The 23,207-nt window shown below is 55.9% G+C and overlaps 1 protein-coding gene and 1 long non-coding RNA gene across 8 annotated transcripts in view; one reads left to right on the plus strand and one right to left on the minus strand.

The window, feature by feature from the left end:
• Nucleotides 1-304: 304 nt before the first annotated feature.
• LOC102016689 lies at nucleotides 305-5,220 on the plus strand. Of its 2 annotated transcripts, none has more exons than XR_001232956.1 (3): nucleotides 305-387; nucleotides 3,733-4,066; nucleotides 5,055-5,220. It is a non-coding gene; the product is annotated as an uncharacterized LOC102016689 (long non-coding RNA). The 2 variants fall into 2 exon arrangements; XR_260105.2 differs by lacking the exon at nucleotides 305-387 and adding an exon at nucleotides 2,863-3,197.
• A 3,153-nt stretch (nucleotides 5,221-8,373) lies between these two features.
• Csnk1e (casein kinase 1, epsilon) overlaps nucleotides 8,374-23,207 on the minus strand; it is a 30,781-nt gene continuing 15,947 nt past the window's right edge. For 2 of the 6 annotated variants that reach the window (XM_005379247.2, XM_005379248.2), the window contains exons 3-12: nucleotides 17,305-17,415; nucleotides 16,951-17,099; nucleotides 15,393-15,621; nucleotides 14,604-14,774; nucleotides 13,961-14,109; nucleotides 10,942-11,002; nucleotides 10,056-10,248; nucleotides 9,826-9,965; nucleotides 9,247-9,311; nucleotides 8,374-8,406 (exon numbers count right to left, since the gene is read on the minus strand). In XM_005379247.2, coding sequence (XP_005379304.1) covers nucleotides 9,295-9,311; nucleotides 9,826-9,965; nucleotides 10,056-10,248; nucleotides 10,942-11,002; nucleotides 13,961-14,109; nucleotides 14,604-14,774; nucleotides 15,393-15,621; nucleotides 16,951-17,099; nucleotides 17,305-17,415 — 1,220 coding nt within the window. In that variant the 3' untranslated portion in view covers nucleotides 8,374-8,406; nucleotides 9,247-9,294. The other 4 variants (XM_005379250.2, XM_005379252.2, XM_013511622.1 and 1 more) reach the window with 4 other exon arrangements.

Raw genomic sequence — 23,207 nt, forward strand, 5'->3', positions numbered from 1 at the left:
AACTGTCCTGTGGAGTTAGGTCTTTTTGGTTGAAATGGACAAAAACTCCATTCGACCTATGTTAAACAAAGGCAGAGCATTTATGGCCTTACTTAATTAGGTTAAGGAAGAACTGGATTTGAGGCTTTACACAGGATTGTTGGGCTGCTATTTCCATTTGGTGTGTGTGTGTGTGTGTGTGTGTGTGTGTGTGTGGCCAAATTCCCAGGTGGCCTTTTACCCTTTCACCCCAGGGGCAGAAATTGTACCTCTTTCCCAAGAATTCCAAACTATTCCCCAGGATCACTTCAGACTGGCCCATCTTGAGTCACAGCCAGTCACCGTCTGTAGAAGAAATGCAGAGTCCCAGTTGGCCAGGCCTGGATCACAGCCCCACCCCTGGAGACAGTGAGTGGAGTTAGCCCCTTCCTAGAAAAGTACCTAGTGAGGGGTGAGTCCTAGAAGGAAAACTGAGGTGTCCGTGACCAGAAGAACTAAGAGTGCTGGGAAGGAGCCGGGCGTGGTGGCACATGGCTGTAAGCTCAGTGTACCTGTGATCAATCCTAGCCCTCAAAAGGCTGAGGCAGGAGAATTGCCACAAGTTGAGGGCAGCCCGGGGTACATGGCAAGATCCTGTTTCAAAAAAAAAAAAAGTGTGCTGAGGGAAGAAAAGAGCCTTAGATGTTCTGCATCTCAGGGAGTTTAGGTGGCTTTTTCCAGAGTCACCCAGAAAGGAAGATCAGGGACAGGGCTAAGGTGTAACGTCACCCAGGAGGAGAGATGGAGAGCCAGGACAGAGCCATTAGTGTAGGGTGGCTCTTTGGAGCCCGTAGCCTATGCCAGGGTCAGAACACTTGGTTGAAATCCCAGCTCCACTACTGTGAGATCTTGGACAAGTCTCTCAAGCCTTAGCTTCCTTATCTGTAAAACGGGCCCAATACCAGAACCATCCTTTGGGGGCGGAGGTATGCACTAGATTAAATGAAATAACACAGGGAAGGCTGTTAGTACAAGGCCTGGCATATTAAAACCGCTCAGTAAGTGCTATTTCTGGGGCTGGCAGTGTCGCTCAGTGGTAGATCACTTCTCCAGCATGCACGAGGCCCTGGGTTCAGTTCCCCAGCACTGCAGCTCCACTTATGATAATAAGCCAGGTAAGAAGGCCTGTGTTGGGCCTGGGATAGCTCAGCGGCACAGTGCCTGTGTGGCAAGCCCAAGGTTCTGAGTTCGAGTTCCAGTACAAAAAAAAAAAAAAGAAAAAGAAGGACTTTTCTGAAATGCCTGTTTAGGAGTGAGAAACGTAAACAGGTCCCATGAGCTGTTTTGGAACAAACCTACTCCATGCTGACACACTCTTCCTCATTCCTGCCTCCAGCCCTTTCCTCTTCCTAAATTCCTATCACTCTTTCAGGTCCCTCATAAAACCTGTTACCTGGGTGTGATTAAGTGGAAAAGGGGGAAATATACAGAATAACATACAGTGAGTAGATACTGCATTTATGCAAATATATGTGTGCTATGTGTGTGTGATTTTATTTTATTTTATTTTATTTTATTTTATTTAGACAGGGTCTTGCTATGTAGCCCAGGCTGGTCTTGCATTCATGATGACTCTCCTGCCTCAGCCTCCTGAATGCTGGGGTTATAAGTGTGCAACACCATACCTGGTATGTGTGTGATTTTAAATGTGTAGGAAACTTCTTTCTTTCTTTTTACAGATCTTTTATTTTTTTGGTACTGGGAATCAAACTTATGACCTTGAGCTCGCTGGGCAGGCTCTGTGCTGCTGAGCTATATCCCCGGCAGAAAGTTTCTAAAAGTCTGGAGAATAGGTGTTCACACAAAGGGAAAGCAAACAGAACCAGACCTTAGCTCTTTTTGTGTCTCCAGAACTCGGCACACAAGGGTTAGCCTTAGGGTCCTCTTCCTCTTCATCAAAACTACTCTTTATTGAGCTGGAAAGCATGTATAGAAGGCATGTATGAAGCTGACAGTTATCTTAGCAAGCAGCAGGGACTGCCATTTGACAGGTGGGGAAATTGAGGCACAGGGTGTCAATGTTACTTGGCCAAGGCCACCCTGAGCAGCTTGGCACAAGCGAGCCCTATGGATGTCTGGGAAGTGAACCCAGGACCCACTCCCACTCCACTGGTGGCAATCAGCCTGCAAGAGAAAATGCTTCCGCTATCACACAGTCCTTGCCTTCCGGACTGTGACATCCAGGACATCAGTGGCCACCAGGAAGCAGAATGAAGCCATTTCGGGGGACCCCGCTGGGCCGTGTGTGTGGCCTAAGGGTGATTTACTATGTGGTTTGCTGTGAGAAGAGCCTGAGCAGGAGACACAGGAGAGGAACGGTCCCTTCCCTGTCAGGGGCCGGGTAAGTCCCACCTCAGTCTTACCCAGTGGGCCTAACAGCAGGACTTCCTGTCTTCCCAGTGGTTCCCCTGGAATCACCTCCAGTACGGTCAGATTCTCTACAAAATCCCAGGCCGAAGCCAAGGGTCAGGAAAGGGAGGTCCCCTGTGGGTGTGGGCGGAGAGGAGCTGTACGCCGGTGCTGGGTTCCTCCAGGAGGACTTCACAAGGGCATGGGGAGGAGAGGAGGAGAAAGCAGAGGCAGGCTGTGCCACCGCTGGACTTCCAGGACTTCTCCTGCCTGCCCTGCCCCGTGAACCTGGGTGGGGTGACTTCAAAGGGCAGGGTGGGGTACAGTTTAATCACAGGTGCTTTGAAGATGCTGGGATGAAAGGCCTTGGGAGGAATAATTACATGAGAGGCATTCCGAAGGGGCCCAGGAGCTCAGACTGCAGTCTGCCTGCCTCCAGGAAGGGGGAGCTCCAAGGAGGCTCCTTAACCGGGCTGCGCTCCTCCTGGCAGCTCCAGGGCCGAGGCCCCTGCTCCTCACCCAGCCGCTGCCCGGCTGCACTTGCATCCCATCATCCTCCCCTGCTCAGCAGCCCAGCCTGGGGAGAGGGAAGCCTGGACCGGAAGCCTCCTGCACAGTCCTCAGGGCAGTTGCTGGTGATGCCTCCTGGCTGGAATGAGGAGGAGGCCTGAGGAAGGAGGAGGAGCAGAAAGGGGCTTGGTGTCTCCCAGACACTGAGACAGCCCAGGCCCCTTCTCCCTTCCCAGCACGCTTAGAGCAGGGAAAGGCTTGAGCCCAGGGAGGAGTGCTTCAGGAGAGAGTCACCGGAAGTGCAGGCTGAGCAGCGTGAGGTGGGAGCTTGGAACGTACAGGATGTATTTTTTGTTGTTAGTTTGAGACAAGAGTCCTTACTGTGTAGTTCCGGCTGGCCTTGAACTCATAGCGATCCTCCTGCCTCAGCCTCTGAGCGCTGGGATCACAGGTGTGCACCACCACGCCTGGCTTGGAGCTTGGAATGTGCTCACTCCTCCGAAAGACTCCATGTGCTCCTGGTGTGCCTGTGTGGTGGACTTAGGGAGAGGGTGTGCGGGTTCCACACTCGCAGCCTTAGCTACGGCCATACCTGTTCCTGAAATAGAGCATGATGGCGGGCGGGAGGGAGAGGGGGCGGAGAGGACGCTAGTAGAAAGCTTTTCCTCTGCTAACGCTCTGCTGCAGGGGCTGTTGTTGGAGCTGGCTTTGGGAGTTTGCCCGATGTTCCTTCTCCCTGGAGACCCTGGGGCAGGGGGTGTCAGAGGGCAGGAAGGGGACAGGCAGTGAATGGAGGAGGGGTGCCACTGCCCCGGGGCGCAGGCCCGTGACACGAGGTCCCTTATGCTTGTGCAGGGAGTGAGGTGCACGGGGAGCTGCCCAGGCTTTGGCTCCTCAAGGGTTGTTCAGCAGCAAAACACCTGCAGCCCCTGGGCTCCCACAGCTGCCTCCCAAGTGGACCCCATGAAGATCCTGCCAGGCCTTTCCCTTCCGGTCTCTGTCCTGAGCTCAGGCCTCCTTCTCCTCTCCTGGACCCACTCTTCTCCCGAGAGAACCTGTGACAGAACCCAGAAGAGCAGACTGTGTGCGCTGGGGAGGAGCAGGCCATGGAAGAGAATCCAAATGGGACTGAAGCAGAGGGAACCGGCAACTCCTACATCTTCGCCCTGGTCTGATCACACAGGTGCAGGTAAAAAGCAAATGAGCTATGTGCTTAGCATATGCACAGTTTTTGGTACATAAATTATAACTCTTAACTTAGGCTGGCCTTGATCTCAGGATCCTCCTGCCTCAGCCTCCTGACTGCTGGGATGACAGACACAACTGTGCCCAGTTTAACTGTTTTTTTAAAAAAGGAGCTGGGGGGTGGTGGCCGGGTAGACCTCTTTTTTTGGTCTCTTTTCCACTGCCCTGGTCCTCTGAGCAGGCTGACTACCAATCCTGACATCCCGCCCCGCCCCAATACCACATGCTCCTTCCTGGATGCTCTGCCCCTCCCAGGTGAGTACTTCCCCTCGCCCCATGGCTGTCATCTGAGGTTTGGGACTGGGAATAAATTTCTCCCCCACACAGTCTAGCTTGCTCTCTGCTCTCCCAGGTCCCCAGGCAGGTAACCCCAGAGCCTCCTGACTCCTCTCTGCCTCCTGCCTGGGTGTGACCAATCACAAATTCCTAACCCTTCTCCCTCCTCTCTTTCTCTTCCTCTGCCCCTGTGGCCAGACTATGCTCCCCAGGTTGAAGTCCACAGGACTTCTTTCCACGCTGCAGGTGCTGGCTGGTGCAGCCAGGCAAGAACTTGGGTTAAGGGAGAGAAATAGCACCTTTAGAGCATGATGCTTCCCATTTTACAGATGTAGAAACCAGGTCTCAGTACTATGAGCTGCTCACAAGAAGGGAGCAGGAGACTCACGGCCATTACTGCAGAATCTGGCTGTGCCTCCTCCCTCTGCCACACTACGAAGTCCTTGATTTCACTACATCAAACCTCTGGGCCTTTGCACATGTTACTACCTCTGCTGGGAACAATTTTCTCCATCTCAGCCCAGAGACCGCCCCCCCCCCCCCCCCCCCCCCCCACCCCCCCCCCCCCCCCCCCCCGACATCTCCAAGCTCAAGTCAAATATCTCTGTAACACCTTCCTTGACACCGGACACCATCCCTTTCTCCTTTGTCCCTAGGTGACTTCAGGATTGGGGCAAGCCATCTGCTATCCTGTCTTTCCACTGCAGAGCTGTGGGCCCGGAAGCTAAGACTCACATCTTGGGTTTGAAATGGGCCGTTACCATTACTGCTGTGAAGTCTTTTCTGTGCCTTGGTGGTGTCATCAATAAACTGAGGATAACATAGGCAGCTCCCTGGACTGTCCGACACCCAGCCCTCTGCAAGTGACCCTGTGCTCCCCACCCTCCCCCTGAACCCTGCTGCACTGCCATCCAACACCTCAGCAGCCCTGGCACCCCAAGCTAGATGGTGTGTGTCCTGCCTTTGTGAAAATGACTCAGGGCTGCATGTTTGCCCTCTCTGGTCTGAGCCCAATTTCCGGTGATTGTTTGGCAAGTCTGTAAGGCTGATGCATCCTGGTCATCCCTCCGCTTAATGTCACTTCCTTAATGCCAGCCACCACTCCACCCACCTACATTCACTTCCTGAATCAGAAACCATCAGCACGCAACTGTAATCCCAGAACGTGGGAGGCTGAGGCAGGAGGGTCACTGTGAGTTCAAAGCCAGCCTGAACTACCTATCGAGTTGTTCTCAAAAAAACAATCACAAAAAACCAAAACCAAAAACCGCCTGAAGAATAAACCAGAAACTGATAAACATGACAGGGAGGAACAGGCTGGGCCATTTTTTTTTTTGTACAGCATGACTTTCATGAATGTAAACATCTCACATCCGAAAAATGAAATTAAACCAAATTGGGGAAGCGGGGAGCATTTGGTCCTTATTAAAATTGATGAAATAACTACACAGAGTAGAGAATTACTTCAAGTTACTTCTAGCACTGTACTCTGAGAACACATCCAGAGTGAGCCAGGAAAAGATATTTCTGAAGTTGTTTACTCCATAGGTTTATTTTTGGCAGTAATACTAAAACTGTTATTTTAAACCTTACATGTATTGTAGGATACAGCAAGTAAACACATTAGTGTTATTAGGAATTATCACAGTCACTGCAAAAGACATAAATAGGAAGTGTTTCTTTGCCAGGCGTGGTGGTGCGGGCCTGTAATCCCACCACTTGGGAGGCTGAGGCAGGTGGTTTGCCCTGAGTTCAAGATCAGTCTGCGCTACAGTTCCGAGAGCAAGGCCAATCTGAACTACAAAGCGAGATCCTATCTCAAAACAAATTAGTTCCTGGTAGTTTCCCTTTGGGCCACAGTTGATGCAGACTGTGTGGCCAGGTGTCCAGCACAGAAGGTCCCCTGGGCAGGGGAAGGAGGGGCTGGGGACTCCAGCCTGCAGCCCCAGCACCACATCAGCCAGGTGGGGGTGTGGGGAAAAAAATGACACTTCGTGGGTTGACTGCTGGTTCCGTGTGACCGGGTCTTGGGAGTCACTGTAGTTCCAGGGCCCCGCTGTTCCTCGGCTTTGGGCAATGCACCTGGGTCCCTAGTGTCTGATAGGGACCCAGCTTTGTCTGAACTTCACACAGGGGTGCCAGCAGGAGCCCCTCTTCCAGGTGCATGAGCCAGGCTTTGGTGTCACTAGGTTGTCAGATGCCAGCCCTGGAAGAGGCACTGGGATATGTTTAGGACCACACAGAGCCCACGAAACCGTTTCAGAGCCCTCCTTGCTCCCAGGCTCTGCCACCAGAGTGTTGCCCCTAGAAGTCATTTAAACCCTGGACTGTTTCTTTGGAGGACAGGGCCATGAACAGGTTGCATCTCCAACTTTTTTTGAGACAGGATCTGTGTAGTCCGGACTGGCCTTGAACTCACTATTTAGTTCAGGTTGGCCTCAAACTCTGTAGTGATCTTCCTGCCTCAGCCTCCCAAGTGCTGGGATCAAAGGCGTGCACCACCACACCTGGCTATCACTCAGAACTCCTGTGTGCATATCAACCTGGTGAGGAGCTTGAGAACCAGTGGGCTGTGTTGTGTGCACACCCTCAGCCCCACCCCAGTGCTCCTGAGTCAGACGCTTCACTGTAACAAGATTCTCAGGTGTCACCTGTCTACACACAAGTTCTCCAAGACCCCCTGGATGTAAGGCGACAATGACCTCAGCCACGTCCACTTCCACAGTTAGGGTCTTATTCTCAGTGACCTGTACTACTCAGGCAAAGCTCACTTCTGGTCTGCTGGGAAGAAACTCCAAGGCCAAAGAGGTGACAAAGGGTTCTTGTGTCACTTTATTCTTTTCTACTTTATTACTTCAAATTAACAACCACAATAAAGCTCAAAAAAGTCCAATATTTACACAGGAAAAAAGTACAAAATTCCCCCCAAAGTTCTTCAGTATTTTTTTTTTCAGTTTTTTAAATTATAAAGTAATAAAAAGCTTTGCTCTTTAAAAAAAAAAAAAAAAAAGAAGGGGAAACAGAGGTAAATAAATTAGGAAATACACACATGGAGAAAACAAACAAAAATAAAAAAAACAGATGTCAACTAGAAAGGATGAAGAAATCCAACACTGAGCCCTGACTCCAGGCTCCTCCACGAAAAGGCAGGACCCGGGGAGGGTGGACCTTGGGCGACTGTCGAGACCAGGGAGTGACTGATGAGACACTGCCGACGCTGTCCGGGAGAGCCTCCACGGATGGACGCTGCCTCGGACCAGGAGTGGAAGATGGGGCCGCCACTGGCTGGCACTGGGGAGTGGTGGCAGGACCCTCTGTGCCCTGAGTGATGTGGAGGACACTGTCCCCCCATCCTTGTTGGGGGAGGAGAACAGAAGCTTGGCCTGGCAGGTGGGGTGGGCACCCGCTGTTCTGGGATCACAGGTCACACGCACACGAGGCAGCGTGGCCCTCGCCTCTCCACCCATGGGGGTGGGGTCTTCACGAAGAGGTGCCCAAGGGACCCGAATGCCCTGGAGGATACCGGGAGAGCCCAACACCGAAAGCTGCCCCCTGGCGTCTCAGAGGCTGGGACTCGGTGTGTCTGTTTGGCTGGTTCTGAGGTGCCTGAAATCCGCTGGGACCTGCCTTCTATGACCACGCCGCTCCGACACGTGCTCCTCGGGCCACCTCCGACCGCGGCATCTCCAGCGCTGAGAGGGTCCCCTCCTGCAGGTGCTGCGTAATGCAGGGATGGGTGGCTGGGGTGGGGCCGTGCCGGCTGGCTCCTGTGACCTGGTGTTGTGGGGGAGCAGGTGGCAGCCTGAAGGCTAGGGGCAGTGGGCACGGCAAGGTGACCAGAATCCTCAGTGTGAAGGGCATCCTATCTTTTTGCCACTGGCAACATAAATCAAAGAAATAAAATCCATCGTTGGTTTTGTGCTGGGTTTTTTCTTTTTGTTCATTTGAGTGGTTTTTTTTTTCCATCATTTTTTGTTTTTTTTTTTAAAAGAAAATACAGTGAAGACACTAGACGGGAGAGAAAGAAGACAGATTAGGCGCCTGGCTGCCTGTGTCCTCACATCGGCCGAGCTCCCTCCAGCTCCTGCCTTCCTGTCCCTGAAGCTACATTCTGCGGCCTGCAGCCAGCTGAGGACCCAGGATGCCCTCCACTTCCCTGCATATCCACCTCCATTCTGGGGAACGGCCACCCAGCTCACGCAGCTGCCCGCCCTGCATTAGACAGTCGGGCTCCCGGGCCTGAGGGCCGATGCAGCTAAGCCCTCTCTGCAACCCAGCTCCATCTGCAGATGTATTTCTGCAAAGCCGGTCATGCTAGTGGACCGAGGTGAGCTGAGTCCCTTGAAGGGTAAACTACTGCCCACTAATACACACATTCCCAGGGAGCCCGGACAACCCCACCTACCCACACCCAATAGCTCATGGGCTGTAGTAGGGCTCAAGCCCCTGTTAGGAACTAACTTCCCAGAATATGTTAAAAAAAACAGGGACAAGCTGGGCATGGTGGCACACGCCTGTAATCTCAGCACTTGGGAGGCCGAGGCAGGAGGATCACCACGAGTTTGAGGCCAGCCTGGGGTACAAACTGAGTTCAAGGGCAGCCTGAACTGCTTAGTGAAACCCTGTCTCAAAAAGCTAAGAAAGAAAAGCAACAAAATGGGGACATGGGACCAGCCCAAGGGCAGGAACATGGTCTTTCGACCCACATGGGGCTGAAACTTAGCACAGGAAGCTCAGCCCCCAGCTGGGGCAGGCTCTGAGGTTTTATGCTTCTAAGGACCCTTGGTTTGGGGCCACCCTCCACCACACCTGGTCTCCGCTGGGGCCATCGCTGTGTCCAGCACTCACCTAAGCAAACACTGGTCCGATGGTGGCTCTCCTCACTTCCCGAGGTGGTCAAATGGCACGCTTGTCTTCGGGGAGCAGGCAGAGAGATGGGGTACAGTAGTAAGCTTCAAGACAAGCCCCTATGCTGCCGGCCATGGAGGGTTGGCAGTTCTCTCCCCACCCTGCCAAGTCCCTCAAGCCGAGAGAAGGGGTGTGGGCTCCCAGGGGCCCTAGGACATCCCTGCTTGCTCTGGAGGACAGAGCATCGCTCAGGGAGGGGAGGCACAGCAGCTGCTCCAGGCCACCCTCAAGATGGTGCCAGGTCCTCACAGGCAGGATGGGGGCAGGTCTGGGACTCGACCAGGGACCAAACCTGGTCCATAGCAAGGGCCGTCACATTGGACTTCCCCTAGCCCTCTAATCCTGTGCTTAGGATAACTGCGGGCTTCCTGGTGACAGGATAGACCCTGGCGCTACTATTCTCCAGGGACAATTCGATCTGTTTCTGGCTGTGCTTGGTGAAATGGGCTCAGGACACCCCAGGGGATTAAATGAGGCCGCTTCCTGTAGCTGGGGGCTCCGTGTGTCATGGCTGCTCACCTGTGAGGCTGAGATTCGGGAAACCTCTTGCCGCCCAGTGAGGTCCGAGGACGAGACGTTGGCGGGTGCGCCCCTGTGCAGCCTCATGCTCACCTTCCTCTCCCGGTCGACCCGAGAGATCGCTCTGGGAGAAGTATTGCCTGGAGGGAGACCAAGGCGGGAGCACCCTCAGATGGGTACCAGGGGACCCGACTCCCAGGGACAGCCCAGAGCCCCAGGCTGCTACTGACCAGCTTGCTGGATGCGGGAGGCTGGGGTGGAAGCCACAGGCTCGGCCGCACTGCGGAGCCGGTTGGCAGTGGCCCCCGTGGGTGGGCCCGGGGGCAGGGCTCGCGTGGCGGATCCGCGCAGCTGCCCCATCCTCTCCTCGCGCTCGTGCTCCCGCCGCTCCCGGTCCACGTCCTCGGGGTTCCGGGCTGCACCCTGCAGAGACAGGAGAGGGGACACCGGTCAGCTCAGAGGCCACGGTGTGCTGGCCCTCGGCCTCCTGGCAGATAGAGCAGGAACCCGTGACCCAAGAGAGCCAGAAGTAGTGCTCGATCACGCAGTGCGGACAGACGAAACCGCACGACACCCAGAGGGAGAAGGCAGGGTCTGGGGAGCTCAGGCTCCCTGTGCAACTGGAGTGGGGGTGCCAAGGCCCTAGGATGACCAAGGTCACCCCTGGCCCTCTCGACCTGGCCCGCTCTATGTACCAAGCACCCTCAGCCCCGTAAGGCTTCCAAACCAAGCAGGGAAGGCAGTCAGAGGCCCACCTAGCGCACAGGCAGGGGATGCCCAGAGAGGAAAGGACAGGTCCCGAGGGACAACACTAGGTGAAAGCAGGGCCAGGGCCTGGCCCAGGTCCCTTGGGCTCTTTTCACCAGTCGGCCACCCATGCCCTGCTCTCAGGCCCGGCCATGACAGGCAGGTGCTACAGGGCTGCAGCCAGGAGGCCCAAGGCACCCGCACAGATGCTGCCTGTCATGAGACAGTAGCTCGGGGGGCCAGGGAAGGAGCTGGGCTGGATGTCCCATGGAGAAAAGAGGCCCTGCCCTCTAGCTGCTGCCACCCCCCCCAAGGAGGAAGTGAGAGGCCCGGAGAGGCACAGGGCTGGGAGCAGCGCCCACTGGTTACCTAGTCGGTCCCGGGGCCGTCCACAGGGAAGGGCGGGGGGCTGGCATGAGGGGGGCCGCATCTGTGGAGGAGAGAGCTGTGGGCTGAGTTGGGGGCCCTGCTCAGGGGCCATCTTTCCCAGGGACCTGGCTGAGAAGGCCCTGCTGCCTAGGGAAATGGGGTGGGCCTGAACTCCTGGGGGCAGTGGCCAACATCACAACGATCCTCGATGCCTAGTGAGGCGCCAACCCAGGTCAGTCACTCCCCCTGGCACCCGGCTCGCACTGTGACCCCTTGCCTAGGCCCCCTCTGAGGCCTGGAGTCCACAGCCGGTCAGAGGATCCCACAGACCACAACAGCAGGAGCAGAGCTGGGGGCTGAACCCCATCTTCTGCCATCTGGTTTCACCGTACATCCCAAGAGGACACTTGCAGAGACCCGCCTCGGGGAGCTCCCATTCCTCCCACACAGCAGCCCATGGGCGGGCTCGGGAGCACCAAGACTCCATCTCCTGACCTCCGCCCTCACCCTGGGCTCCACTGCTCAGGTACTGGCTGCAGAGACTCAGCCAAAATCACAGTCCACCTCGAGAGACAATAGTGACAGCACTCACCCTGCGGCAGGGCCAATGCCATCCCCTGGCTGGAGAAAGTAAGGTTTGCTGAGGCTATGTGGTTCCTTCACACGTGCGGTGACAAGAACCCAGTAGCTGTATGGGTGACTGGAAGCGGGCCCCCGGCCACCCCAGCAGGCTCGGGCCAATGCCAGGCCCCCAGCAAGAGGAACAGTGTGACCCTCTGCGTTTCCATCCACCCAAGCGGCGCCTCGACAAACGCACACCAGGGAGAGCTTTTTTGGTCTTTATTTGCCCACAAGAAAGCACAAAAGATCAACACCAAAGTCACCCAGGCATCCACTGCGTCGTGTGTGCGCCATCCTTGGCTGTGTGCAACTTCCTCCTGGCCAGCTGGCTGGACCTCAGAACACAGGGCACTGTGTACCCACAGCGTGGCATCCCAGTACCAGGTATCTGGGGACCCAGCGCCCTGACGCTGATGCTCAGCAACATGGGAGGCCACTTCAAGGTCAAAGGCAAGATCCTTCCTGTGTGGGAGTCCAAGCCCAGCACGGAGTCCTGTCTGTTGGTGCGGCTTCCTGCAGGACGGGCAGGGGCCAGCCTGCACGAAGTCTCCATGGTGTGTTCTGTACGTGCTCCCGGCTGGGGATTGTTGGGTCTGGTTAACCTTGGCGGTGACAGGGCCAGGTGCTAGTAGAGGACCTCTGCCCAGCTTCATACTCCAGAGCTTGCTCCAAGAGAACCCCAGAAAGGGGGTCGGAGCCCCAGCAATAGTGGGGAGGGTGCGCCTGGCCTGGCTTGAGAGATCCTGTTGGCTGGATAGTCCTGTAGCGATGCTGTGAAGGAGGCGTCCGGAGTAGCACTGTCCATAGAACTTTCCAGGATGATCAAAACGAGCCCATCTGCCCGCCCAGCCACTGTTCCTGAGAACTCGAAATGCGGCGATGGTGACTAAGGAACTACATTTTCCATTTTACTTAAATTTTATTCATTCAAGTTAGCACCACATAGCCAGTCGAGGACACAGGTTTAAGAGAAGAAAGACCCACTCTGGAGCCATGAACCAGACTTGGACTCCCAGGCCCTTGACCACACTCCAAGCTGGAAGATGCCCCACCACTTACCTCTCACCCTATCCCTAGAGAGAAAAGTAACAGAGGCCCCTCCCGTAGGTCCCTAGCATGTGACATCGATTCTCTGCCTGACCTCTGTCTGCCACCTTGGAAAATAGGACCAGGCCGTTGTCTAGGGCCCAGACAGAAGAGGAGCTCAAGAGCAGTGTGCTTGGTATCCAGGAGACCAACGACTTGGTCCTCAGCACCTGGCAGGGCAGGGCAAGGCCACGCTGAGAAAGGAAGCATAGCAGGACGGGACACGCGAACATTTAATGAGATCACGTTCAACACAGAGGCTGCTGACGGTCCTCCCATCCAGGATCACCAGGCCCTTCCTGGCAGGGGCCATTATCCCTTCTTCACGCGTGTTCTGGCCCTTGGGCAGCTGATTCATTCCTAAGAATCCCTCGCAGGGCCTCTTCTGTCATACCAGTGCACGGCCTCCTCTTGGGAACAGCTTGCCATCCCCACTGTCCCAAACAAACGACGCCCCGCCAGGCCCGGCCTCGCTGGGCTCGGGTACACCGGGCGATGTCAGAACTGGGGCCCTGTAGTCCAGACCACAGGCCAGTAGTTCTGTGGTGGCAGCTCCTCCACCTCCTCCACCTCTTCTACAGGTCTATCTGGGGGGCCTTGGGTGCCCAGGGTCGCCGGGCACCTGGAAGTGACAGAGAGAGTACAGCTGAGGTTCAGCCTTTGCGCTCACTGGCTGAGTCGTGAATCTCAGAACGGTCGGGCCTCGCAGGGTCCTTACCAGTATGTGGGTGAGCACAAGGGCCCGGCACGGGGCCAGGGATGGGGGCAGGGCGGTGCAATAGCTTCGCTGTTGCGGGGCTGAGCCTGGCTCGTGGAAGCCCCCTTTTCCAGAAGAGATGTGAAAGAAGACATAGGGTTTCACGGACTCCAGAGCTCCAGGCATGGCTGGCGAATGCTTCTCCCCACCCCACCCCCAGGATCCTTAAAAGAGGGAGACAGAATGACTGCCTAGCAAGACCCAGGGTCCCAGGACCAGGAGGAAAGAACCCACTCTGCATGGGTCCAGGCTGGCCACGGGGGACTCGGAGGAGAAGGCGGCCACCTGGGACACGAAGGACAAGAGCAGCAGGAGGACGGTGCAGGTGGCCAGCAGGGCAGCGGGTGGGCCCGCCAGCACCGCCCATGCCTCGCTGGCCACCCTGATGCAGCAGCAGAGGGGGCGCTTAGGGACCCCAGTAAAGTCACTTGCGCTGTCCAGCTCATACCTCCCATCGGCTGGGAGCCCCGCCCGCCACTGGGTCACGTGGGCCCTATGAGTCAGGGGCTGTCCCATCCAGTCCCCCAAGCCTGCCTCGGCCTTCAGGTGACTCACGAATTTGAGCATGTTCCAGTCGAAGACGTAGTCGTAGGAGAAGCCCTGCCGGTGGAAGAGGTTGCGGAAGAGCTGGCGCAGGTAGGAGTAGTCGGGCTTGTCGTCGAACCGCAGGGAGCGGCAGAAGTTGAGGTATGTCGAGAACTCGGCTGGTTGGGGGCACACAGGACAGAGGCGCCACAGTGAGCTCCATGCCCTGAGGTCCCCCAGCAGCCACCAGTGCCCTGGCCACCAACTGTCCCCATAGATTCTTTCAACCGGAGAGGAGCAGGATGAAGAGAGAACCAGCTCGCTGAAGAGCAGGGCCGCTTCCCGTAACTGCCCCAAGGACCTGGGTCACGGCTCCTTGCCCACCCCCACCCATCACTGCGCTCATGGAGACCCGAGCTACAGGTGTTCAAGAGCCCAGCAGTGAATGTGACCCCTACGTGACCCCAGCTACAGGAAGAGAACTTCCCTTCCCCCATCCGCCCACTCAGGCTGGGAGAGGGCCCTTGGGAGATGAGCGTGGGCTGGGGACACGGCGGGGACAGCCAGGCCCGGGCTGTGCAGCAGCAGAGCACTGTGAGTAATGCTCTCTGGGCTCGGGGTGGCCCTGACTTGCCCTCAGACACAGGAACTGTCCCCAGGGCTAGCTACTCACAGGGGTAGCCTTTGCAGAGGACCTCGATGGGCGTGGACATCTTCTTCTCACTGATCCGCTCATACTTCTGGCGCTTGGTGGCTGCTTTGAGGCCCTGCCAGGGCAGGGAGCCCAGGTTGAAGTACATGAGCACGTAGCCCAGGCTTTCCAGGTCGTCGCGACGGCTTTGCTCTGCAAGGGCAGAGGGGAGGTGAGCGGCAGGCTCCCCAGCACCCCTTGGCTCACTGCAACCCTGGTTTACCCCGCTCTCCTCCTCCCACGGGGGAGGGCCTGAGGCAGAGCTCTCTCAGCTCTGTCTGGGCCCAGTTCCTCCAGCTCAGCCGCTATGTCATTCACCAACTACGAGTGGGCACCGCTACCCCCTCGCCTGGCCCACTGCACAGCAAGGGCACAAGCCGTGGCATGAGATGGGCCCGGGGTCAAATCTAGCTCTTGCACTAACTAAAGTTCATGTTCTTAAGCTGCCTGGGTTAAACCTCTGTGCCCACTCAACAGAGCTCAGGATGGGGGCCAGTATCCATACCTCTATGAACGGGGAAATGGGGACTGTCTCAGGGAGGCCCCCGACAAAGTCCCCAGGAGCCCAGCATGGTGGCACATGCCTGAAATCCCACCACGTGGGAGACTGAAGCAGGAGGATCGCTCTGAGTTTGAAGCCAGCGTGGGCTACAGAGTGAGTTCAAGGCCAGCTTGAACTACATAGTAAGACTACCTCATAAAACCCCAAAACAAATCAAAATCAAAATCAAAAACCAAGTGTCCAGGAGCCTCCAGCCAAACACAACTCACCAATGCCCAGGTGGGTGTTGATGGAGGCATAGCGGGCGGTGCCCGTCAGGTTCTTGTTTTCCCGGTAGGGGATGTGCTGGTGGGTGCGAGCGTCCCGGTACTTCTTGGCCAGGCCAAAGTCAATGATGTACACCAGGTTGCCTTTCTTCCCTAGGCCCATGAGAAAGTTGTCAGGCTTGACATCCCGGTGGATGAAGTTCTTGGAGTGGATGTACTCAATTCGGCTGATCTGGGGGTAGGAGGACAGCAGTCATTTAGCAAGGGCTCAACAGAGGGGCCTTCACCACAGTGGGCTGGGGCCAGCAGTGGGACCCCAGAGATGGCCGATGACACACGGTCCCTACACTGGCCAGAAAGAAAGATCTGTCCTCAACTGTGAAGGATGATTTCAAAGGGCAGGCCAGAGAAGGCTTCCTGGAGGAAGTGACATTCGGATGAGCTCAGAAGAAGTTCATAAAACATGTTGTGAGACAGACCAAGAGATGAAGGAAAAAAAATTAACAGCAGATGCAGAAGCAAGGATCCAGCAGGCAAGGCAACTGGGCCTCTGCAGAAACCTGTGGCATAGTTCTACTGCAAAACCCAGGGTGCCAAGGGCACACAGCGGGCAGAGTGGGGAGACGGAGGGCGGGGTGGGGGGGATTTAAACACAGGAACTCGTCACCTAGCTCTAAAGGACACCAAAGTCACCCCTTCTGCCTCGCTTCCCTTTAAGGGATTTGTTTTGTTTTAAAAACCTTTCTTTTCCCTTTAAGGGATTTTCTGAAGCTCAAATTATCCTTGCACATGATGCGTCCTCAGGCAGCTCCCGCCAGCTCTGGGCCTCAGGCTGCAGGAGGCTGGGAACTGCCCGGAGCCGCTGTTTCACCACCAGACTAGGAGGTCTTCTCCCTTCTCCCTGTACGGTGCACACTTGGCCTACAACTGCAAGCTGTGTGCAGCTCTGTAGGCCAGCTGCAGACCAGACCATAAAGAGATCGGCACATTTCACATCAGGTCAAAACTGTATTAATATAAACACACACACTTCTAAAAAGCAGTGCTGGGGATCAAATTCAGGAACTCACGTATTTTAGGCAAATACTTCACCACTGCACTACCTCCCCAGTCCTGGTTTTGTATTTTTAAAAAAACTTTCCTTTTGGTCAATCTAACACTTACTCTGGCCTAGGTACTGCCTAGCACCCCCGTATAATCCCTACAACTGGCAAAGGGGGGACTCCCGACAGGTGACTGAGCCTCAGAGAGGCTGAGCAATTCATCTCTGTGCCCCACACAGGGAGGGACCCAGCCCCCAGCCTGTGTGATCACAGACTTTAAAATCACAGGAGGAGAGTGCCGGGCCCCACCCCAGAAGCCCGGCTTGGCAGGCTGGAGTCAGGCCTGGAATCTGTATTGTAAACATACACCCCAAGACGGCTATGTCCTTGTCCCTGCCTCCTCCTCCAGCAGCCCCGAGGCAGGATGCAGAGCTGGTATGGTGTACCCACTGGCATGATGGGGAAACAGAGGCTGAGGGGGAAGCGGTCTGGCCCGATGGGGAGGTGGGGGGACTCACCATCTGGTCGGCCAGGAGCAGCACCGTCTTGAGGCTGAACTTGCGGGAGCAGAAGTTGAAGAGGTCCTCCAGGCTGGGCCCCAGCAATTCCATGACCATCACGTTGTAGTCACCCTCAGCCCCGCACCACTTGATGGATGGGATCCCCACTGGGGCCGGGAAAGAGGGTCTGTCAGGGCCGTCTCCCCCCAGCCCACATCATCTGCATGGGCACAGCCTCATCCCAAGCGTACCCTTCCTGTAACACCTCCCCTGCATCATCTGCATGCTCACAGCCCGCCCCCGCCCTACCCACCTGTCCTCCCCGGAACATCTGGACACTCACAGCCCCGCCCCAGCCCCTCCTCGCCTCACCTCCCCCCTGCATCATCTTGTAGAACTTGCTCTCGATGTGCAGCTGCGGGTGCTTCGTCTTCACGCACTCTAATTTGATGGCCACTTCTTCACCAGAGGCGATGTTGGCACCTGCCAGGGGCAGAGGAGGCAAAGCACCAGTCATCCTGCAGGTTGGGTGGTCCCCAGGCTGCTGTGCCCCACGCCTGGGGTCAACCTGACAGCTGCCCCCCAGGTGCTCAGGGCCTCTGGAGGAGGCTGGAAAGGCACAAGGGGGCGCTGCAGGGCACAGAAGGGTGGCAAGGGGAGGTCAGCAAAGCCTTCCAGAGGGGAGGGAACAGCAGCAGGTACCCAGGGCAGGATGGGAGATGCGCTGAGCTGCCCAGGGAACCTGGGTCAGACACGGCAGGAGCCTGATGCCTGGGGTGGAGGGCGCACAAAAGGCTCAGAGACCAGGTAAGGGACAGAACTGAATCCTGGAGAGGGAAGACGCGCTGAAGGGGACTGCAGGAGAGAAGGGCCCGGGAGCCCACCTGGACCAGCCCGGGCACCGGGAAGCTTAGCAGAAACAGCCCAAGACCAGCCAGTGCCCCGCCCAGGTCCACAGACACCTTCAGGGGCTGCCCCAGGTATCCACCCCAGCCCTCCTCTTCTCTCCCCTGTGCAGGTGAGAAAACAGTTGGGGTCACAAAACTAATAATGCTCAGCTCAGCTGGCTTCTGTGTGTGGGTGTGAGGGTGCCACATGCACCCCCTCACCTTTCCCTACCCACCCCCCGCCGCTCCTACTGCAGCCTTGAGGAGCTCTGTCTAAAAAAAAGCATGCACCCCAAGGCCCAGCTCAGCCTGGACATACCACACGGCTCAGGAACTCACTAGAACAAGCAACTACAAACGGTACTGTGCCTCAGTTTCCCTAGTTCCAATGGGTGAGCTGAACTGGAGGCCATGGGGCTACCGTCAGGGGCAGGCGGGGGCTTCCCTCGCAGAACCAGGGCTGAACTGCAACAGCATCAGACAGGCAACCGAACAGAACGGCAGCAGACACAGCACCAGAACCTGAGGACAATATAGCCGATACAGCCGGCACCTCCAGTCAAGGGTGAGGCAGGCCAGGGGTGTCGTTGGCACAACTAGCTCACCACAACCAGGACAAAGCCCACAGAAGCCAGAAGCGTCACAAGGAAGGAAGCAAAGCACCAGTGGGCATGGCCTCTTTCATGTGTCTGGTAGAGGTCACGAACCCAAGCACACAGCAGCAGATGAATGGAGGGACAGAATGTGGCCTGTCCACGAGGTGGAGTATTATTCAGCCATGAAAAGGAACAAAGTGCTGATACATGTCACCACAAGGGATGACTTTTAGAAGTGTTCTGCTCAGTGAAAGAAGCCAGACACATGAGGACAAGTAGTAAAGGAAATGCAAATCTACTGAGACAGGAAGTACTGGCTGTCAGGGGCGGGAGGGCAAGGGAGTTGGGAGCAGCTGCTTATTGGGTGGAAGTGCCAAAACATGTTTTGGAATGAGACGGGGTGACGGTCTCACAATACTGCAGTAAAAGCCACCAAACTGCACACTTTTCTTCATTTGGTTCGGGAATGTCACCTCATTTTTTAAAAAGGGAGAGAAAGAAGCTGACAGTTCTGACTTGACATCAAAGCACGCAATCCTAACCACACAGTTTAGGGGTGTAAGCGTGATAAAACTTTCAAACAAGGAAGCAATTTAGTGGTGACACACGCCTGTAATCCCAGCCCTGGCTGGGGTGGGGGCCGAAGCAGGAGGACTGCAGACAGTTTGAGCCCAGCTTGGCTATGTAGCCAGAGCCTTTCTCAAAAAACTAAAATAAAACAAACAAAAAAGGGAATAATTTAAAAAGTCAACTGGGCCAGGCATGGTGGTGCAGACCTGTAATCTCAGCACTTGGGAAGCTGAGGCAGGAGGACTGCTGTGAGTTGGACACCAACCTGGGGTACCTAAGAGTTCCAGGCCAGCCTAGACTGCATAGTAAGACCCTGTTGCAGAAAAATAAACAGTTAGCTGGTAGTTACCTCCATGAAGAGAAGGCAGAAGACAGCAGAGGCAAAGAGGATAGACCTTCAAGGTGACAGGCACATACCCTCTTTTAGCTGAGTGGTGCCCAAGGAAGGGTCCCATGCAACCTTCGGGGAAGGCTTTTCACCCCACAATACCCAGAAGCCATTTAAAAACAACGAGGGGCTGGGGATTTAGCTCAGTGGCACAGCGCCCGCCTGGCAAGTGCAAGGTCGTGAGTTCAATTCCTGGTACCAGAAAAAATCCAAAAAAAAAAAAAAAACAAAAAAAAACATAAAAATAAAAACAACAATGAAAAGACCCTGCCTTCTGAGATCACACACCTGTACCTGCCCTGACCCTCAGCCAGAAGAACGGCGGAACACCAGAAAGCAGCCATGATCACAATTCTGGCGACAGGCAAAGAACAGAACAGCTAACAGCTCCCCAACCAGGAGGACGGCAACAGCAAACAGGGCAAGGGGTGCGAACAGCACTATGGAGACACAGAGAAGAGATTGTTAATGTGAATGTGAATGGCTGACCCGGAGGAACAACGCCCTACTTCCTCATAAGAGATGACAACAGTCCCAGAAGACTACTTGTCAGCTAGGACTGCCCAAAGCCCCATAGGGAGACAGCATGGTGTCTGCCGGCTTGGGGCAGGCTCGGGGACAGGAGGGTCACTGCCACCACCCAGCTCTGACCAGCAATGCCACAGCTGCAGCTTTTGCTGCCATCCTTGCATGGTGCAAAGTGAAGCCTGGACAAGGCCACACACTGTTTGCTGTTTGCAGAAGCCACGACCTGGAAAGGACCCAAACGTCCATCATCCGGGGGCTGGTGAGAGAAGAACAGCCCATCCAAGAAACAGAACACAGTGGGGGAGGAACAAAGATGCACCCTCTGGGCAGAAGTGGAAGATCTCCAGAGACAGGAAGGGGAAAAGCGAAGCATAAAACATGTATTCTGGGCTCTCCATACAGTTCCTTTTTCTTTTTGTCTTTTTGAGACAGTTCAGGCTGGCCTTGAGTTCACTTTATAGCCCAGGCTGGTCTCAACTCGCAGTGATCCTCCTGCCTCAGCCTCCGGAGTGCTGGGATTACAGGCGTGCGCCACCACACCTGGCTCTCCTTACAGTTACAAGGTGGGGAAGTATGTAGCTGCCCTTCGGCTGCGTCCACATAAAGAATGTGAGGGACCGGCGCCAGGCCGGTCACACCTCAGACACCTTGCTCTGTGTCTCCACCTATTTCACTCTTTACCAAGATGAAATTTACATACTGTGCCATTCATTCACTTCCAGCCTACAACTAACTCAGTGGTGCTCGGTGCTTCCACGCGGCTGGGTGACCATCACACAACTGATGTTTAGATGTTTTCCCCAACACCCCTACCCACGGCAACCACCACCGTACTTTCTGTCCCTGGATGTGCCTATTTTGGGCATTTCTCAAAAATAGAACTATACGATATGTGATCTTTTGTGGCCTGCTTCTTTCATATATTTTTGTGGTTTCATTTCTGGTATTGTCTACATATTTTAACTTTGAGGCCAAAGGAACGATAAATAGAAGACTAAATCCAGTGAGCAATTATGCAGTGCAAACGTGTACTAACAAACATTTAAAGATACAGCAGAGTGCTTGGTACATGGGAGGGCTGTCGTGGACGGACCAACCGGCCCGGGCTCGAGATGTGTGGTGGGAGGGAGGGGGCAGCGGCTGCCGCATAGAACAAATGGCCAGGAATAAGCCACCCTCAGGGGATAAGAAAGCTCTCTCTGGGCTCCTGGCACAGGAGCAGGACTGTGGAACCCTAACCCTAACCTACAGCGCGTGCAAAGGCCCGGTGGAACAGGGTGCTGCCAACTCTGGTTTGGTGCAGCTGAAGATGGTAGAAGACCAGCAGAAGGGCAGGATCTGAAGGTCTTCAGTGGCCAGCCATGACGCTGGCCTTCATGCTGGGTGGGGGGGCTGGGGACAGGTGCGTGATCACAAGGGGGTCACACTTGGCAGCACTGACATTGAGGGCCAGAGAATTTCTTGTTGTGGGGCTTTGTGGGGAACACGGCATACCCTCATGTCTGCCTCCAATGTGCCAGTAGCTACTCCTTCCTGTGCCATCTTCCCCTGAGTTGTAATAACTAAAAATGACTCCAGACCTTGCCAAATCCCCCAGAGGAACAAAATGGACCTACACACACACACACACACACACACACACACACACACACACACTGCAATTCACTGGTGTATGAGAGAGCGATGGAAGGGCCCTGAAGGGGCCTGAAGGGGCAGGGAGCAGAGACCAAGGACACTGGTGACTTAGCAAGGAGGTAGAGGCGCATGGAGTCCTTTCTCCCTTGAGCCCCGACACCGCCCTGCCAGGACTACGCTGCATTGCTCTTCGACATACGGAGAAGGGGCTGGGGATTTAGCTCTGCGGCACAGTGCCTGCCTGGCAAGCGCAAGGTCGTGAGTTCGATTCCTGGCACCGGAAGAAAAACAAACAAACAAAAAAAAACAAAAGAAAACAAAACACACAGAGAAACTGAGTCACCAAAGGCCTAAGGCCCACTCGCCACTCAACTTCACTGACGTGAATCCAAGCTCTTGGGCAAAGTCTTCTGACCCCAGAGTGCCGGGAACCTTCAGCCTCAACTGCCTCCCCGACTGCTGGGACCCCAGGTTTGCATTCCCATCTGGAAGCTGCCTGGCTCTCTGTTGATCCCCCGAATTCTCACAACCACCAAGCGGAGGTTCAGAGAAGCTTGGGAGCTGGCCAGGTTTGGAAATGCAGCCCCTAGAGGCCCTGCGTTTTTCTCCATTCCAATTCCCTAGCATGGCATTCGTGCAATTGGCAGGCGGCAGAGCTGGACCAGCTGGGGCAGGCCTGCCCTGGAGGAGCCCAGCATGCCTGCTGGGGGAGCAACAAAGGCAGTCGGCCACGTGGAAGGAGCCCGGGAAGGATGCAGTGGGGACCGGGGCAGAGGGGCCCTGGAGGTGGGCGGCCAGCACAGCTTCTGGCGGGCCATGTTGGAGATGAGTGGGCCGGGCTTGCCTCAGAGGGGCCAAAACGTCCTCTTTCGGGCGTAGGATGTGGGGGCTGGTCAGACCCCAAAACAAAAACCCGGGCAGAGAAGAGCCTGGGTCTGGCGCACCTCAGTGGGGCCGGAACCTTGGGAAGCTGTACACGGGAAAGGGGTGAGGCCCTTACATGGCAGCCCCCTACACGCTCATGGACGCAACTGGGGACCTGGAGACCTCGGGGTGGAAGGGACGCCCCTCTACCCCAGCAGCAACAGTAGCAGCAACTCTGCCACTCCTCTGCCAGAAATCTTGAGTGTGCCGCCTACCGCCTCACCCCAGAATCACCTGTCCTTTCAGAGCTGAGGACCAGCAAACTTAGATCTAAGGAGTTCCCAGGACATAGGGCCAGCAGGAAGGCCCAGGCCCGGCTGCCTCGGGACCCTGATGGACCCCGAGCAGCCGCCTTAAGGCCGTGCAGTGTCCCACCTTCCCGACTGTCCCCTTATGATGCAGGCCTGGGGAAGTGCCGTGGCCTGGCAGCCGCATGTGAGCCCACGGCTGATCCTGGAAAGCAGGGCTTGGACGCCGCGCCTGGCCCCACCCGCAGAGGCCATCTGGTGTCGGGCCCAGCCTGGGCACTGCCGAGGATGTGGCCAGAGCTCTGAACAAAGGGAGCCAGCCGGGGAGGCCTCCGGTCACCACTGTCTCCATCCCTGCAGGACAGGCGCCCAGGATGGCGATGGCGGGAGGGTACGTCAGCACAGGCCCCCGACGCCCTCACACCCAGTGAAGTCCAGACGCAGGGGGAATCACGCCCCCTCCCAGGGCAGGCCCCAGAGCCTTAGAAAGCAGCAAGTC

This window comes from Chinchilla lanigera, unplaced genomic scaffold (genome assembly GCF_000276665.1).
Source record: "Chinchilla lanigera isolate Chin_1 unplaced genomic scaffold, ChiLan1.0 scaffold00012, whole genome shotgun sequence".
Taxonomy (NCBI): Eukaryota; Metazoa; Chordata; class Mammalia; order Rodentia; family Chinchillidae; genus Chinchilla; species Chinchilla lanigera.